This window comes from Phascolarctos cinereus, unplaced genomic scaffold, assembly GCF_003287225.1.
Source record: "Phascolarctos cinereus isolate Bilbo 61053 unplaced genomic scaffold, phaCin_HiC Scaffold_4;HRSCAF=312, whole genome shotgun sequence".
NCBI classification, from domain to species: Eukaryota; Metazoa; Chordata; class Mammalia; order Diprotodontia; family Phascolarctidae; genus Phascolarctos; species Phascolarctos cinereus.
In genome coordinates, this window is record NW_027555847.1 from 728,714,959 (window position 1) to 728,731,923 (window position 16,965).

At 50.8% G+C, this 16,965-nt stretch overlaps 1 protein-coding gene across 1 annotated transcript in view; it reads left to right on the top strand.

Annotated features, from left to right (window-relative positions):
• LOC110201738 (uncharacterized) overlaps positions 1-16,965 on the top strand; it is a 45,978-nt gene that overhangs the window by 8,368 nt on the left and 20,645 nt on the right. The window contains exon 5 of the mRNA XM_078151875.1: positions 5,412-6,614. Within this exon, the coding sequence (XP_078008001.1) occupies positions 5,412-6,614 (1,203 nt within the window). The remainder of the gene's footprint in view (positions 1-5,411; positions 6,615-16,965) is intronic.

The following is a 16,965-nucleotide window of genomic DNA, read 5'->3' on the forward strand; positions in this document are numbered from 1 at the left end:
TTAAGTGACTTGCCCAGGGTCACACAGTGAGTAAGCGTCAAGTGTCTGAGGCCAAATTTGAACTCAGGTCCTCTAGGGCCTGTGCTCTATCCACTGCACCACCTAGCTGCCCCATGCTCATTGTTTCTTATAGCATGATAGTATTCCACCACAATTATATACAGTTTGTTCAGCCATTCTCTAATTGATGGACATCCCTTCAGTTTCCAAGGGCTGCTATAAATAGTTTTGTACACATAGGTCCTTTTCCTTTTTGTTTATCATCTCTTTGGGATGCAGACCTAGTAGTGATATTGCTTGGCCAAAGGATATGCGTGGTTTTGTAGCCCTTTGGGCAGAGTTCCAAAGGGCTCTCCAGAATGGTTGGATCAGCTCACAACTCTACCGGCAATGCGGTAGTGTTCTAGTTTTCCCGCGTCTTCCCAGCATGTTCCTCATCTGTCCTGTGGGCCAGTCTGGTAGGTGTGTGATAGTAGCTCAGGGTTGTTTTGATTTGCATTTCTCTAATCACTGGTGATTGGGAGCGTTTTCCATTCCACCTAGACAGCTTTGGCTGCTTTGTCTAAAAACCGCCTGCTCCTGCCCTTTGACCTTTTGTCCCTTGCCCCTCCTCTCTTTGTATTCGGTTCTGGGTCCTGGTTCATTAGTCTGTAGTGTCTGTACTAATAGAGGCCTCTGTTGCCTCTCTGTCTAGTCTGGTTTGTTCAGTGGGTGGTTTTCATCTCACACAGTGACTAGAAGCAGCCTCATCGGCACTCTGAGGAGCTCGGGGCACCCTCTTCCGCTTTGTCGCCAGCCCTGTAGTTGTGTGCCAAGGTCATTTGTAGGGGACTGGGCTCAGTCCCTCCCTTCCTTGGCCTACTGTTTCCTGAAGAGTTACTTTTGGTGGGGGCAGCTAGGTGGCGCAGTGGATCGAGCTCTGGCCTTGGAGTCAGGAGGACCCGAGTTCAAATCTGACCTCAGACACTTGACAGTTACTAGCTGTGTGACCCTGGGCAAGTCACTTAACCCCACTGCCTAGCCAAAAAGGCAGAAAAAAAAGAGTTACTTTTGTCCGTAGTCTAGGGAGACAGTCGTATGGAAGAGATTCTTTATTCCCACTCAGAGAAGGAAATGCTGAATGTGCACGTGTGCACGCACATACACACACACACACACACACATTATACCCTGTATATTACAGGATGATCAGAACAGAATTAAGCAGTTCATTTGGGAGGCTAGTGTCCGAACCTTATTGGATATTAAACAGCTTTTGGAAAGCTGTTGGAGTCTTTTCACATTTCACCCTGCTGAGCCCAAATGCCAATCTAAATTTCCTTTTCCCTGGCTTCTCTCTGAGGCCAGCACCTCCCTGGATGCTCAGGTACCCCTATGGCAGTGATTGAAGGCACAGATGGGGGGTTTCCCCTGCTGCTGCCTTTCTTGACATTGGGAGATGCAGCCTCTCAGACCAAAGGCCTCCACCCTTTTCAGGCTGTGACAGGGAAGGGAAGGAGCAGTTTTGACCTACCCACTATATGCCAGGCCCTGTGCTAAGCACTTTACAAACATTATCATTTGATCCTCACAACAACCCTGTGAGGGAGATGCTCTTATGATCCCCATTTTACATTCGAGGAAACTGAGGCAGGCAGCATTGAGGCTAGATTTGAACTCAGGTCCTCCTGACTCCAGACCCATTGTCTTATCTACTGGAACACCTGGCTTCCTTTTAAGTATCAGAGGAAAGAAGACACAGAAATAGGGTGGTCTTATCCCAGACATGGGATGCCTAGGCAGGACATGTGCTTGTGGTCACGGGGGCCCTCTACAGCTCAGAGTTTCTCTTGTTTCAAAGCCAGGAAGGAGGAGCCAGGAGCTAGCATCGATTGGTTAAGGCCAGATATCGATTCATATTGGGGCTGGACCTAGGGTCCAGCATCTGAGAAGTCCAAGGTGATGCGTTTCAGATTTAAAGAGTTGAGGGGGCATCAGTGGAACTAATCAGTAACCACGCCCCACTTAGAGCAGCTGACAAAATGCGACACTTTTAACAGGGGATCAAACTTTTATTGACTTGATCAATCAAAGGTGTTAAACGAGGTGCATAGAAATCCTTAGTCATTTTGGAACGGATGAAAACCATTTTTACTGAGTTGTTTTTCAGTCATGTCCAGCTCTTTGAGACCCCATTTGGGGTTTTCTTGGCAAAGATACTGGAGTGGTTGGCCATTTCCTTCTCCACCTCATTTTAACAATGAGGAAACTAATGCAAACAGGGTCAAATGACTTGCCCAGGGTCACTAGTAAGCCAGTTAAGTATCAGGCCAGATTTGAACTCGGGAAGGCCCGGGGCTCTATGCACTATGGCGCCACCTAGTTGCCCATGAATGAAAGCCATCAGATGAAATGAAATGACTCTACCCAGGAAGTTTATTGGGATCGGCACAAGAGACTCGGGCACTCCTTGTGGGGGGAAGATAATATAGCAGTGAGTTCAGAATCAGGGCATTTGAGAGGCCGGCCATCTCAGAGGAGAGAGATGTCCAGCGGAGCCCCTGAGGGAGATTCACTTGAAGGCAGAGAAGGAAAACCTCCAGCTACCTGCTCTGCCCCTTTCCCCCTTAACCCAAGGTTAACCTTGTTAACTTGGAACAAATAGAAGAGTTTGGACTCCTGCAGCCGTCTCAGCAGTGTCCTTGGAATAGCTGAGAGTAGTGCCTGCATTGGGCGCTAATGAGGACCCCTGCCCAGAAAGGACCATTCCAGGGCTCCGCTAAGGGCAGAAAAGAGCTTGGCCACACAACCCGCTGTTTTCTTCTGGATTCTGAGTGCTTTTATGGGACGGTGCCCGCTTTGTTTGGCATAATGTTTTATACCGCATCACCTTCGTAAATACTCTCTCCTAAAAGCTGGTTAAACCTAGCAGCTTAATTTTTATCAACTAATAATCAATTGAGGGGGGAGTACACCAATCAGGGCTCATGAATTCGGGGAAAAACATCTCGGGGTTACCCACAGAGTCCTGAGGAGACAAGGAGCCAGCTGTCCTATGGGGACCCGGCCCACCAGTGCAGATTGGGGTTCAGAGAATGACTTCTCTGAATGTGTAGAAGTGAGCCACGGAGTATGGAGTTCAGGGCCCAGCAGCGTGGGGGGGGCAGAGAAGCCATCCTAGTGGTGGAGGTCACTAAGAAGTCCCACTAGGGTGTTGATTACATCAGTGGAAAAGAGGAGACGTCTGTGAGAAGTGATGCTGGTAGAATTGGATAGTGGGGATGTGGAAAAGGGAAGTTTTTATGTTGGGGGGGGGTTGGAGGCGATCAGGATTAAGTGACTTGCCCAGGGTCACCCAGCTAGTAGGTGTCTGAGGGCAGATTTGAACTCAGGTCCTCTGACTCCAGGGCCGGTGCTCTACCCACTGCACCACCCAGCTGCCCCGTGACTTTGAGGATATGAGTCTGAGGCACTGAGAGGATGGCCCACATAGACAGATTTAAGGGATAGACACTGGTTTCAGTCTTGGGCCTGTTGGATATCCAGAAGTGACCGTTGATAACGCAGAAGGCAGGCAATGATCTACGTCACCGAGGCTGAGAAGAGATACTAGAGAGCAGGCTGTCTGGTCCAGTCCCTCATTTTACAGATGAGGAGACTGAGGCACAGCAGTTCTGTCACTTGCTGGTGCTTATATGAGCCAGTATCAGAAGCAGGATTTGAACCTGGATCTTCCTGGTCCCGAGTCCGGCATTCTGATCAGTGCTTCTGTGCTCTACAAATCTGAATCATCTGCATCAAGATGGTACCTGAACCCGTGGGAGCTGATGACCTCTCCAAGAGAAAGAACCTACAGATAATCTGAGGCACCCTTGCCAAGAGGAGAGGAAACTGAGGAGAGAAGAGCATGAGAGAACAAAGCAAAGGCTGGGCAGCTGAGGGCACAGCGAGCTCTCAGGAGGAGGCCGGAGCCGCGGGGGACGTCCAGGCTGGACCGAGAGCGCCTGGGAGGAGGCTGGAGCTGCAGGGGACGTCCAGGCTGGACCGAGAGCGCCTGAGATGGGCAAACTGGAAGAGCCATAGCTTGGGGAGGGGGCAGCAGCAGGGAAGGGAACAGTGTTGGTGTGGTCCCGGGTCTGAAGGCTACAATGGCCATGGCCAGCCAGCGGGGTGCAGGCCTGTGACAGAGGGGGACGTAGTCAAGCACAGAGGGGCACAGTCAGGCTGGCTGATGAAATAACTGAGAGATGATGTAGAAAGCGAAAAGTAGCCAGGGCTAAGTCTAGGGGGACTCCCAGCATCCACAGAGAAGCAACAGTTAGGTGCGAAAAGAGAGAGGGAAAGGAGGGGGAGAAAGATGAGGGGAGAGAAGAGGAGAGGGGGGAAAGACAGGAGAGAGTGGAATCTCAGCTGAATGGAGAGGCTGGAAGCCAGATTACCAAAGGCTGAGGAATGAGGGACCTCCTTGGTGACTGTCCACTCACTCTCTAAATGAGTTTCTCCATGGGGGGGAGGGCAACGTGGTGTGGCCACAAGACCACTGGGGTGGAAGTTGGGAGATCCAGGTTCAAGTGCTGCCTCTGCTAGTGATCCTGGGCACGTCTGAGGACCCCTCTTTGCTTCTGTTTTCTTACCGTCCTCAGAGGGGCCTTCTATCTCTTCCATTGTAGAACTCTGTCTGAGAAGTGACCTGATTTGGGGCTAGTCAGATTATCGGAGTAGTTGTTGTTGATGTTGAAATGAAGGTGGCCCCTTGAGTTTCCTCTCTGGGCCTCCATTCTGCTGGAACATCCCAGAGGAGGGATTCTCCCTTTTCAAGAGCCATTGGGGTACAGGAGAAAGGGCTGTGTGGCCTGGGAATCGGAAGACCATGGGTCTGGTCCCAGCTTTGGGAATGCTGAATGGCGGCAGCAGTGGTGGTGACAACCACGACGTCATTATTGCTATAAAATAATAATACTCATTGGTCACATTTATGTAGCACCCGTCTGATCCTTTCAACAGCCCTGGGAGGTGGACCCTGTTAATTATCCCCATCTCAGCAGGAGGGGACTACAGCTGAGAAGAGGCTGAGGTCCTTGCCCACAGACACCCAGGTAATTTGTACCTGAGGAAGGATTCGAACCCAGGCATTCCTGACTCCACCCATTATGACCCTTTACCAGTGGGGACCTTAAGCAAGTCATAACTTACATTGAGCCCCCAGTTTCCTCATTTGGAAAATGTAATAGCTGAGCAGCTACCTTTGAAAGTTGTGAGGGTGAGCATGGAAGGTCTTTATGTGCTATAAGTGCCTTCAGAGACCTAAGGAAGCATGATTGTTCACTCTGTTACTAAGTCTGACCGTCATTTTTCTTGAGAGGGGAGGCAGAAGACAGGGCTAAATACAGCGAAGGGAGGAGGGGATACTGACATATTTTTCTTTGTTTCAGATTCTGAAACTGGGCCAGGAACCAAGGAGCCCACTCCAAAGCTGGACCCTGCCACGGGGCAACTCCCAGGCCACGGTCCTCATGTTTCTGTCATAGGAGAGGACTGGGGAAGGGGTGCTGGAGGAGAGATGGAGCAGATCAGGCAGACGAGAGCCCCCCAGAGGATGCCTCCCAGGGAAGAGCTCGAGGAGGAATGCAGGAGGTCTGGTGACAGCTTCAGAACTGAGTCTGCCCTGCTTCCCCAGCAGCAGGTCTCCGTGGTCGAGACTCTCTATAAATGTGATATACACAGAAGGACTCTCAGCCTGTGTTCAGACCTCAGTAAAGGTGGTGGAATCTGCCCCAAGAAGATACTTTCCAAGCAGAAGGAATGTGGAAACTCCTTCAGTTGCACTTCAGGTCTTTCTGAGTATCAGCAAAGGCATCCCGAAGAGGAACCTTGTGGGTGTCATGAGCTTGGGAAGGCCTTCCACCAGACTGTTCACACGAGAGAGAAATTCCCAAGTCAGAGGCCTCGTACCGAAGAGAGGCCGTATGAGTGTCCTGAGTGCGGGAGGGCCTTCCACCATGTCTCCTCTCTCAACTCCCATCAGAGGACGCACACAGGAGAGAGGCCGTATGAGTGTAATGAGTGCGGGAAGGCCTTCTGCCGGAGCACGCACCTCATCGAGCACCAGACCATTCACACCGGGGAGAAACCTTACGAGTGCAGCGAGTGTGGAAGGGCCTTCCGCCAGAGCGCGCAGCTGACGCGACACCAGAGGATTCACACCGGAGAGAAACCTTATAAGTGTCATGAATGCGGCAAGGCCTTCAACCACAGCTCTTCCCTTACTTCCCATCACAGGATTCACACTGGAGAGAGACCCTATGAATGTAATGAATGTGGCAAGGCCTTCAACCACTTTTCTTCCCTTACCTCCCATTACAGGATTCACACCGGAGAGAAGCCCTATGAGTGCAGCATCTGCGGCAAGGCCTTCTACCACAGCTCTTCACTCACGTTCCACTCCAGAATTCACACAGGTGAAAGACCATACGAGTGCAATGACTGTGGGAAAACCTTCAATCACATTTCCTCTCTCATTTCCCATCACCGAATTCACACGGGAGAAAAACCTTACGAATGCCATCACTGCGGGAGGGCCTTCCGCCGGAGCACACACCTCAGCCGACATCAGGTCGTGCACACTGGAAACAAACTCTGAGTGAGGGCGGTGGGGAGAGCCCATGGCTGCTGACGGTCACGATCCATCCTGCAGAGGCGCCTTGCAAGGCAAAACCTTATGAATGCAATGAATGTAAGCCAGATTTCAGGGGGTACACTTCATTGAGAATTAGATTTCAACCAAAATGCAGCCCATAGATGAAGCATACATTCATCCTAGTCTGAGGCCTTGGTTTTTCCAAACCTTTTCTTCTCTCATTTCCCTGCCCTCTCTGCCCTAGGCTCGGATTACCCAGATCCCCAGAAAAGAGCTGGTGATCTGAGAGGCACTCTTTCCACTTCGCTTTTGAAAATTCTCAGGTCTTCAAGTCTTCTCCCTTCTGTCTAAGGAGCTTGCTCAAGCCTTTGATCCATCCTTCCTGCCCAGTTTCACCAGGACCTGACCCTAACACACTCCCGGCTTTCATGAACCTTTAATGTCTTTTTCCAGTCTCATCCCATTGGCCTACAGGGACTTCAAAAACAAAGGAATGAAAGGGTGGCCTTCCAGCCCTCCATCTCCCATTGGACAGCAGGCCTGTCTCATTGCCACACTTCTTGTAAAAGTTGCTGATGTCACCCTGTGTATTCTGAACTCCCCGAAATCTGTTTTCTCCCAAGACCTGCACTGAATCTTCTGTATCATGTTAAAAGTGCCCTCTGAATTGTCTGTCCCAAGGGCTGTTTCCCTGGTCTTCATCTTTCGTCTCCTTTGGCCATGCTCTTTTTGTCTTAGATTCTCTCTTCTCCTTCTGCTCACAGCATCCGTCACTTCTCTCTCCTTTGCAGATTCCTCCTTTTGCCATCCCCCAAGGTTTTGGAATTTCATTCAATCCCAAGGCTTCCGTGTCATCGTTAGGAAGTGACCACACACACACACACACACACACACACACACACACAAAATCAGAATCATTCATGGCTTTTGTTTGATTTCCTGTCACTGGTATCCCGATTCATGCTGTCCTATGTTTGAAAACTTTGTTGTTTTTATTTTTAAATTTTTAAATTAATAATTGCTGCTGTAATACCTTCATTCCTAAATACATCTCTCCCCTGCCTCCTGCTCTGGAGAGCCTTCCCTTGCAGCAAAACGAGTTCATGTGACAGTATGCAGAGTCCGTTCCCATAGTCTGTTACCTCCACAGAGGTGGAAGGAGACACATCTCTCTTCTTTGGGACCAAGCTTGGTCATCTAGTTGTGCAGATTTCAGTGTTGATTTCTGGGGGTGCCTTGTTCCCTTCTGTTTACATTGTTGTGATCACTGTGCTCTTTTTTTGTTGTTGTTCTATTCACTTTGTGTCCGATTATTTCATCCACCTCATACTTCTCTGAATTCTTCATGTTTATTATTGTTTCGGTGCAGTAGTATTCTTTGTTTAGCCATTCCTCTGATTAATGGGGGTTTTGTTTCCAATTCTTTGCTACTACAAAAAGTGTCAATAAACCTTTTGGTACACATGGGAGCTTTTTTTTTCTCTTTGACTTCCTTCGCCGTGGGATCTCTGAGTCAAGGGGATGGACGATTCCAGTAACTGCTGCTTGCGCTAGCTTACTTCCAAATGGCTTTCTAGAATGGTCGGGCCTGTCACTAGCCGCCCTGACCGTGGGTTAGCGTGCCTGTCCATCCTCCTTACCAGTTTCCTAGTTGAACTGGAGTGTTGGCTTGATTGGCACTCGTGATTTGACACGGTCTTTCGTAGGGTCGGTCCCCGTCATTTCACCACATCGAGGGGGGAATGGCTCTTGGTTTTGTGTTTTCGTCAGCTCCCCATGTGTTTTGGGCTTGTGGTTGGTTGTCGGCTGGTCACATCTGACCCTTCCTGGCCCGAGTGGAGTGGAGTAGAAAGGAGGGTGTTTTGGACATCAGACCCTTACTAGAGATGCTTGATGATGTTTGGCTAAAGATTCGCCTCCTCAGTTAGCCGTAGCTGGGGCAGCTACCTGATCTCACTCTGTTCTGAATCTTGTATGGTGTGAGTTTGGATATTTGGGTGGCAGATCCACTTTGAGTTGGTTTTGGTGTGTGGTGTAAGATGTTGATCTAGAGCTCATTTCTGCCAAACTGCTTTCTTATTTTTCCCAGCAATTCTTTTTCACACAGGGAGGTTTTCCCCCCAAGTAATTTGTTCTTGTTTATTCATGTTCCACTTCTCAGGAATCAAATTGAATGCATTTGTGTCTGATTCTTCCTTGTCTAATCTTTTCTTGGTGCCATTTTAAATTCCTCTTTGTCCCTTGCCACTAGTATCTAATCTATTACCACGGCCTATGGATTTTCCCTTCATGTTCTCTCTTCTGTCACTCTCCTTCTCTCTCCCTGCTGCTACTGGGCTTTTATTCTTAACTCACCTGCCTATTTCAGGGTCTTCCCTCATCCACTTTCTTCCCCCTCTAGTCCATCTTCCATCCATTCAACAAGCGTTTATTACCTGCCCAATGTGTTCTAGGGTGGGGCTAAGTACAAGGGACATAGAGACCAAAGCAAAACATGCCCAGTTCTTACCACCAATGAGTGAGTCTAAAATAAATCTCTGCAGAGCCAAGTGTGGGCAGAGAGGCAGCATTTGGACAGGGCTTTGAAGCGAGCTGGGGATTCCTGGTAGAGGGGGTGGGGGAGGACACAGACCCGAGAGATGGGACCACAAGAAAGCCCTTTTGGAGTCTGTCCTGAGGAGAGGCGATGTGCTGTGCCTGGAAAGATTGGCTGGAGGCAGTCAGTTAGGGGTTAGACAGGAGACATTCTGGCCACAGACATGGTCAAAATCTTGGTTTGAGGAAGGTGAGCTCTCTTTGTGGGGAGGACGGAGACTCGATGCAGACAGAGTGTGATGGGGAAGCTGTGGCAGTGGTAGTGAGAGAGGTGGGGAGGTAGTGAGGCCCACATCACGTGGTGACCATGTGACTGCTGGGATGTTGGGAGTGTAGGAGAAAAAAGAGCTGAGGAGGAGAAATTGTGAGCCTGCATGACTGCAAGGAGGTGGTAGTAGGGACAGACATTTCTAGGATTAAAACTCTACAGGAGAAGAGGTGCCCAAGATGCAGAAAGAAAATGCTCTTTGTTTGAAGAGGCCAACACAGGACACAGGGAATTCGCCAAGCAGAAATGTGCAGGAGAAGCAAGGACTGGTAGCAGCACAAATATCACCAATGACAGCATCTTACAAGGCACGCAGCACGTCCAGGACCCGTTCTAGGCCCTGGGGATACAAAGACAAAAAACGAAGCCACATTCACAAAGAGCTGCCATCCTCAGCACCCTACGAGTATTTAAAAATAACCACAAAGCACTAGCTGCAGGTACACTGGGAGGGCACCTGGTGGTGCTCGAGCCACTCCTGAGGGAAGGGAAGGCGTCTGTAAGGGGGCCGTAGAGAAACCGGGGAGGACGTCAAGCAGCAATGAGAGAAAGAGGTGGGGAAGGGCTTTAAAAGCCAAATAAAAGGGTTTGTCTTTGAACCTAGAGGCCAAGCAGGGGCGTGATGTGGTCAGGGCAGCAGGGAGGAAGGACATTTCAGGCAAGGATTGTCATCATCCAGGAGAGAGGAGGTGAGGGCTGAGGCAGTGGTGGGTGAGTGGGGAGAATTGAGGATGGTACGCTGAGCTCAAGAACCTGGCAGCCTGCACAAGCGGTGATGCCCTCCCAAGGAGTGGGGACGTTTGGGACAGTAGCAATGGAGGACACAGGACAAACTGGGAAAGAGAGAGAGAGAGACTGCTGTGCCTGGATGTGTAGAGATGTCTCCTAGGGACATCATTCTGCCAGCAGCTACTCTGTACTGTTAGCACTTTGCTCTTTTGAAAGTGCCTCGCCGAGCTTCACTGCAGCCCTGTGAAGTAGGTGTCTCCATTTTATAGTAGAGGAAACTGAGGCAGGCTTCAAACCCTGGTCTTCCTGCCGGCAGGTCCAGCACTGTCCCAGGAGGACCCGAGTTTCAGTCAGCCTCACACACCTAGATCTGTGCGACCTAGGGAAAGTGGCTTAAGTCTGACTGCCTCAGTTTCCTCAACTGTAAAAACAACAGCTCCTACCTCCTGGGGTGGTCGTGATTATTAAAATGAGAAAGTATTTGGAAAGCGCTTTGCACAGTGCCAGGCACAGAGTAGGTGCTTAATAAATGCTTGTTTCCTGCCTGCCGGCCTTGGCATGGAGTCTGGCATGGATGGTAACTGAGCCATAAGGCTTTGTGTAGGAGTGTGATGTGACCCGTCAGACTTGCGTTCAGTGCTGAAACTCTGAATGAACAAGCGAGAAGTGAAGGACAAAAGAAGGCTGAGAGGAGGCACTGGCCCTGAGCTTGGGGAGGGCAGGGGTGATGACGAGAGCTGAGGCCAGAGAGAAGGCAGGGCTGCTCAGGGCCCTGACCTCTGCTGAGGAGGGTGGCCTTCCTGAAAACGGAGCCGTAACCAAGATGGGGAAGGATGGAACAAGAGCACCTTGTTGCCTTTGAGTTCAGAACACTGACCCAGCTGGACTACAGCCTTGGCTCCTGAAAGCACTGGCCAATGTGATTGCTGAGCCCGCTGGGGACTTCTGAAAGCCCGGGGAGAACAGAAGTGCCCCAGGAAGCCTTTTCCAGGCCCGAAATGCGAGTGCCTCCCGTCTGTCCCGTAGGTAGAGGGTTTGCGTGTTGTCTCTGTTAGGGAGCTTCTGGAGCGCAGGGCCCACAGGGGGCGCTTCACTGATGCTTGTTCACTGACTGCCAGAGATCACACCAATGGCCTTCCTTGTGCATATGATCCCACTGTGGCCATTATTGCCACATTATAGACCAGGAAATGAGTTTGCAGTGTGTGTCCCAGGCAGCTATCTGGTCCCGCCGGGTGGCTGTCAAGTCCGCCTTCTAGCCGTGTCTCATACTCTCCACGTATTCCAGGATGTTCTCTTTCTGTCTCTACCTGCTGGATTCCTGCAACTCCTTTGAGGCTAAACTCTGATTTTGCAACATCCTTTAAATCTTCCTTAATTCCCCTGTCAACTAACAGCCTTTTACCCAACTCATACCTTACACAGCATTTGGTACTTTTGTATTAGAGTTATACCTACCTAAATGATCAAAGGATGTGAACAAGCATTTCTGCGGAGAGTTGCAGATTTTTAATGTCCATATGAAAGAATACCCCAAATCACTAATTATAAGAGAAATACAAATCACAACAGCCCTGAAGCTTTAGCTCACACCCAGCAAATTGGCAAAGATGACAAAAGGTGGGAATAATTGTTGCTGGAGAGTTGGTGGAAAGATGGTCACACTGATGCACTGTTGGTGAAGTGGTGAATCAGTGCAACCATAGTGGAAAGCAATCTGGAATCATATCGTGACTAAAATGACCACACCCTTTGACTCTGAGATTTTGCTGCTAGGCCTGTAACCCGAGGCAGTCAGTGACAGACAGACGTACAAAAATACTTATAGCAGCACTTTTCATGGTAACAAAGAACTGAAAACAAAGTAGGTGTCTATCCACTGGGGAATGGCTATACAAACTGGCAAGAGAACATAATGGAATCTTACATCCTGTAAGAAACAACACCCGTGATGAATACAGGACCCTGGAAAGCTCTCCATGAACTGAGTTGGAGCCAAGAAAACCATGGCCATGATTCCCACATTAAAATGGGAAGAACAACTGGAAAGCCATCCCAATGGAATGCTGTGAATTGGAAAGGACTCTACCTGGCCCCAAAGAGCAGAGATGAGAAGACGGCTCCCCAACGCCTCTGCAGAAGTTCGAGGGTGTGGCTCTGAAATACTGTGTCGTAAGGCCGGAGACTTTCTGATACGTGCTGGAGCAGAATGTGATGGGAGGAATAGAGTGGGAAATGCAGACAATGTAAAAACTATATCAATAAAATCTATTTTTTAAAAACTCTACCTCTGAGATCCTAAGCTCTATAAAAGCAGGGATTGTGTCTTAATTAAGATTTCTCTCTCTTTGGCACTTGGCAGAGAGCTTGATACAAGCCAGGGCACAGGGCCTGGGGGTTAAGAGGGCAAGGAAACCCCCTCCTTTGTGCAGGTTGGGTTCTTCTCTGCACCCTGGAGTCTTATAGGAAGTTTCCCCAAGCACTGAGAGGTCCCGGCACTTGACCAGGTTCCCTAGGGCTGCGTTTGTCCAACGCAGGACTCAAATCCAGGCCTACCTGGCTTGACAGACGGCTCTCTAGCCATCACACTACCTCTCTATGGAGCTGGTCTTAATGAATGTTTATGGAACTGTGTTACCTACCAAAAAGGTTTCACCTATACCTTGATAATATGCCACTTAATGTCTGGTTTTCTAGGGCAGATTCTCCCTAGATTTATGGATAAATAAATGGGTCGCTGGCTCCCTGTACCACCAACTCTTATTGACTCCATGGAAAATTGCCCCCACCACCAAATCATCTCCGTTTACCCTTCTACTAACCCACAGATAAAACACCATGTTCTCAGGCCGTTTTAGGGTATATTTCTTCAATCTTCTGGCCTAAATGAGGGGCCATTTACTTAGGGACTTTTCCCAGGTATGCTTTATGCTAATCAAAAGAATTTATAATGGTTAAACAGCCAGTGACATGTTCTATGCCATATGAGTTTAATGACTTTCCCGTTCCAAATTAACCTAAGGCTGCCAGTGTAGTGCTCTGGAATTATGAGAAACTGAAAACAGCCCATGTATTGCATGAGGGGAGGGAGCAGCCTGTGTGGCTGAGTCTCTGCACAAAAGTGTGGAGGCTTCCCTGGAAGGGAAAAATGCACGTGGGGAAGGGCAGCAAGTGTGAGCGCTGGTGGGAGGGGAAGTGAGCAGAGGGGGACATGAGTGGGGAGGTTTGGGAACTGTCTTCTTAAGGTTGTTGCCCCTTTAAAAGAGAACAACTCTAAATACTGTCTGGGTACTTATATGTTTTGATTTTACCTGTGTAGCTGAACGTTGATGGTTATGCAGGCTGGGATTTTAAATGGTTGTTTTCCATTTACATGTTGTTATATTTAATTATAAAACCTGATTATGGTACTGTGGAGAGTTTTTTTGGGGAAACCATACATACATACATACATACATACATACATACATATGTACATACATACATACTATATATAGATAGATAGATATATATAGATATAGATATAGATACACATACATACATATAAAATGAAGACCTCCAAATTCCTGGTGTCTGAGCCCCTAAGTTGTCCACGTGCCCCAACCCCTGGCTGGTTTTTGGCCTGTCCGATGGTGACATTAGAATGGCCCAGGGAAAGGGGGCTCTCAAGGAGTCACAAAGGCTGGCCTCCTTCCAGGTATTTCCAAGGTGTGGCCAGCATAAGCACCCTTACCCCGGCACTCAAGGCGGCCCTGTCATTCATCCCCCACCACACACACACACACACACACACACACACACACACACACACACTCTCTCTCTCTCTCTCTCTCTCTCTCTCTCTCTCTCTCTCTCTCTCTCTCTCTCTTCTCTCTATCTCACTCACTACTTGGGGCCGCTGGAGGATCCGCAAAGGCCCCTTGGAGAGGGTGGAGCTGGAGGGCGAGGCCCACTGTCACTGTCCCTAACCCGTCTGTAGAACTGTCCTGGCAGGGTTCAAGGAACACACTGAGACGGGGGGGGGGGGGGGGGGGGGACTTGCCCAAGTTTTCGAGTGTCACAGTGTCTCCTGTACTCTCTCTACCAGCTTGAGCCCAAGCTGGCTGCCACCAGTCCCTCCCTGCTCCAGACCCGGGAGCCCCCCTACCCAGTCTACGGGGGGGGGGGGGGGAGGCGGCAGAGTGTAACGTCAGCCCCCCTTTGGCCCACGGCCGCTGAGAGCTTCCTGGGCATGCGCACCCCGGCCACAGCACTACATTTCCCATGAGGCTTTGCCGGCCGTTCCGGTCTATCCCCCCAAGCTCTCTGGAACCAGCCCCAGGGCCACCATGGTTCACCAGGTGACGGGGGCGGGGGGGGGGCCCGGGCCGCCTCCCCCCATCCCCTTCGTCATGGTGACCCTTCGGGGTTCCTGGGCCCCCAGAAGCAGTTGTACTGAGAGGTGATGCTGGAGAACTTCGGGCACCTGGCCTGCCTGGGTGAGGGGGTGGGGCCAAGGAGGTCTGCCCCCCCCACCTCCCACCGGGGCATTGAGATGCGGGGCCCAAGTTGGTCTGTCCCCCCACCCGGGCCCTGTCGCAGGGCCCTCCCCCCCTCCCAGCAGGGGATGGGGATGGGGATGGGGGGACCAAGGAGATCTGCCCTCCTACCTGGACCCTGCCCCAGGAGAAGGAGTCCTAGGGCCCTCCCCACCTCCCAGCAGGGGATGAGGAGTCTGAGCTTGACCCAGGGAAGGGGGTCCCGGCTGGGTGGCCCCCCCCTTCAGTTCCAACTTGGTAGTCCCCGGCACAGCTCCGACACTCTCTGCCGGGGCTGATGACCCCACTCCACTCGTGACCCTGCGTGGGTCTGCCCTCAGCCTCCTTGTCCCTCCCCTGGGCTCCCGGTGTGATGACCACGTGGAGCAGGGAGAGGCCCCGGGGGGTCTTTCCACACACCCCACTGAGCGCTCCCTCCCGGGCTCCATTCGTTGACCTTCAGGCTGGCCTCTCACTCTCCTGATGCCGCTATGTCATCCACTCAGGCTTTGCAGCTGGTGCAGTGACTGTGGTGGCCGTGGATGACCGGCTGTCCAAAGCTCAGAGCCCGGGGGTTCCAGTGGCTTGGATCCCAGCCGCTCCCCCTTCTCAGGCACCTGCCCCATCGATGACACCCTGATGCCAGCTCGCTCTAGTTTAAAATCTGTCCCCCGCCGCCAGCGCTCCCACACTGTCCAGAGCACTCCTGCTGGGTCTGACCTTGTCAAGGTCTGCCCGCAGGTGGGTGACCTTCTTCCTCCTCGGCCCTCTGGAATCTTGGCTGGTCATTGAGGTGACCTGTTCTTAAGCCTTTAAGAATTGTCCATTCCCACAGTGTCGCTGTTCTCATACACATGGCCCTCTGGGTTCTGCTCATCTCCCCCCATCAGTGCAGCCCAGTCTTCCCGGGGGTCTCTGACCCCGGGCTCTTTTGTGATCTCCAGAATGTCCAGTTTGACATGGGTCAGTTCTTGGGGTCCTAGGTCTGTCTGCTCATTGGTCACTGTCCAGAGTCTCACATGGAGTCAGATCCAGGAGTGGTCTGAGGACTGGATGCTTCTTAGAGCTCATTAGCCCCAGCCTGGCTTTTCAGGGGGCTTTCCTATCCCCCCATCCTTCCAACCCTTTCAAACCCTTCCCTTCTAGGTTGGTTTTCCTGTTCCTTGTGTTCAGACATGTACCATTTAATCAGACAATCAGCAAGCTTTTATTAGTTGCCTACTGTGTGCCAGGCACTACGAGGGTGCAGGAAATCAGGGAAGCTCTCTCACAGGAAGAGGGTTTGGTGCAAGAACCCCCTCTGGCATGAGGCCTTCCCTTTACCCGCATCCCACTCATTGGTTCTTTCCCTACTAAGTCACCTTGTACTCAATTACCATATGCCATGTGTGAGTGTGTGTGTATCTGTGGGAAGGGGGGACTTTTGTCTTCACGTCTCCACAGCTGAGCACAGTGACTGCTACATGGTTAATGCTTGTGGAGTGTGGCACATGGGGACATGAAGGAGACCCAAGGGTAGTCTGTAGGGATGTCGTCAGCCTAGAGGGAGAGAGAAGCTCCAGCCATACTATGAAGACCTCGAATGCCAAACAAAAGAGTCTGTATCTGTCCGAGAGGCAATAGGAAGCCTCTGAAGCTTTTGGAGCAAGAGAGTGGCAGGGCCAGACCTGGGCCAGAGAAGGCATCAGACTCTCTTCAGGACTTTGCAAATGTAATCTGCTCAAAAGAAGGTTGGATGAATGAAGGAAGACGCTTCATGAAAAACAGAATCTGTACCACAGAGGAACCTTATGAAATAGTGCATGTGGGAAACCCTCTAACCCCCAACTCAACTGTTTTTTCCTGTCACAGAACTGACACTGGAGAGGAATCCCACAGATATATTGAATGTGGAAATCCTGCAGCCACACAGTGTGAGTGCAACAAATGTGGGAAGGACTTCTACTTCAGCTCAGGCCTTGGTCGACATAGGACACTCCACGCCGAAGTGAGACTCTTTCGATGTGTTGAACTCAGCAGGACGTTCTGCAAAAATAAACGGCTTGTCCGACATCAGAGAGTCCACAACTGTAAGAAGCTCCCAATGCCATGAATCGCTTCGCATCCATCGGAGGATTCACCCCGGAGAGAAGCCTCAGGGTGCCGGGAACACGGGAGGGCCTGCCACTGGCACACCCACCACCCTGGACATCAGAAAACTCGCATGGGATAGAAAGCGCACCATGGCATCGGACGCAGGA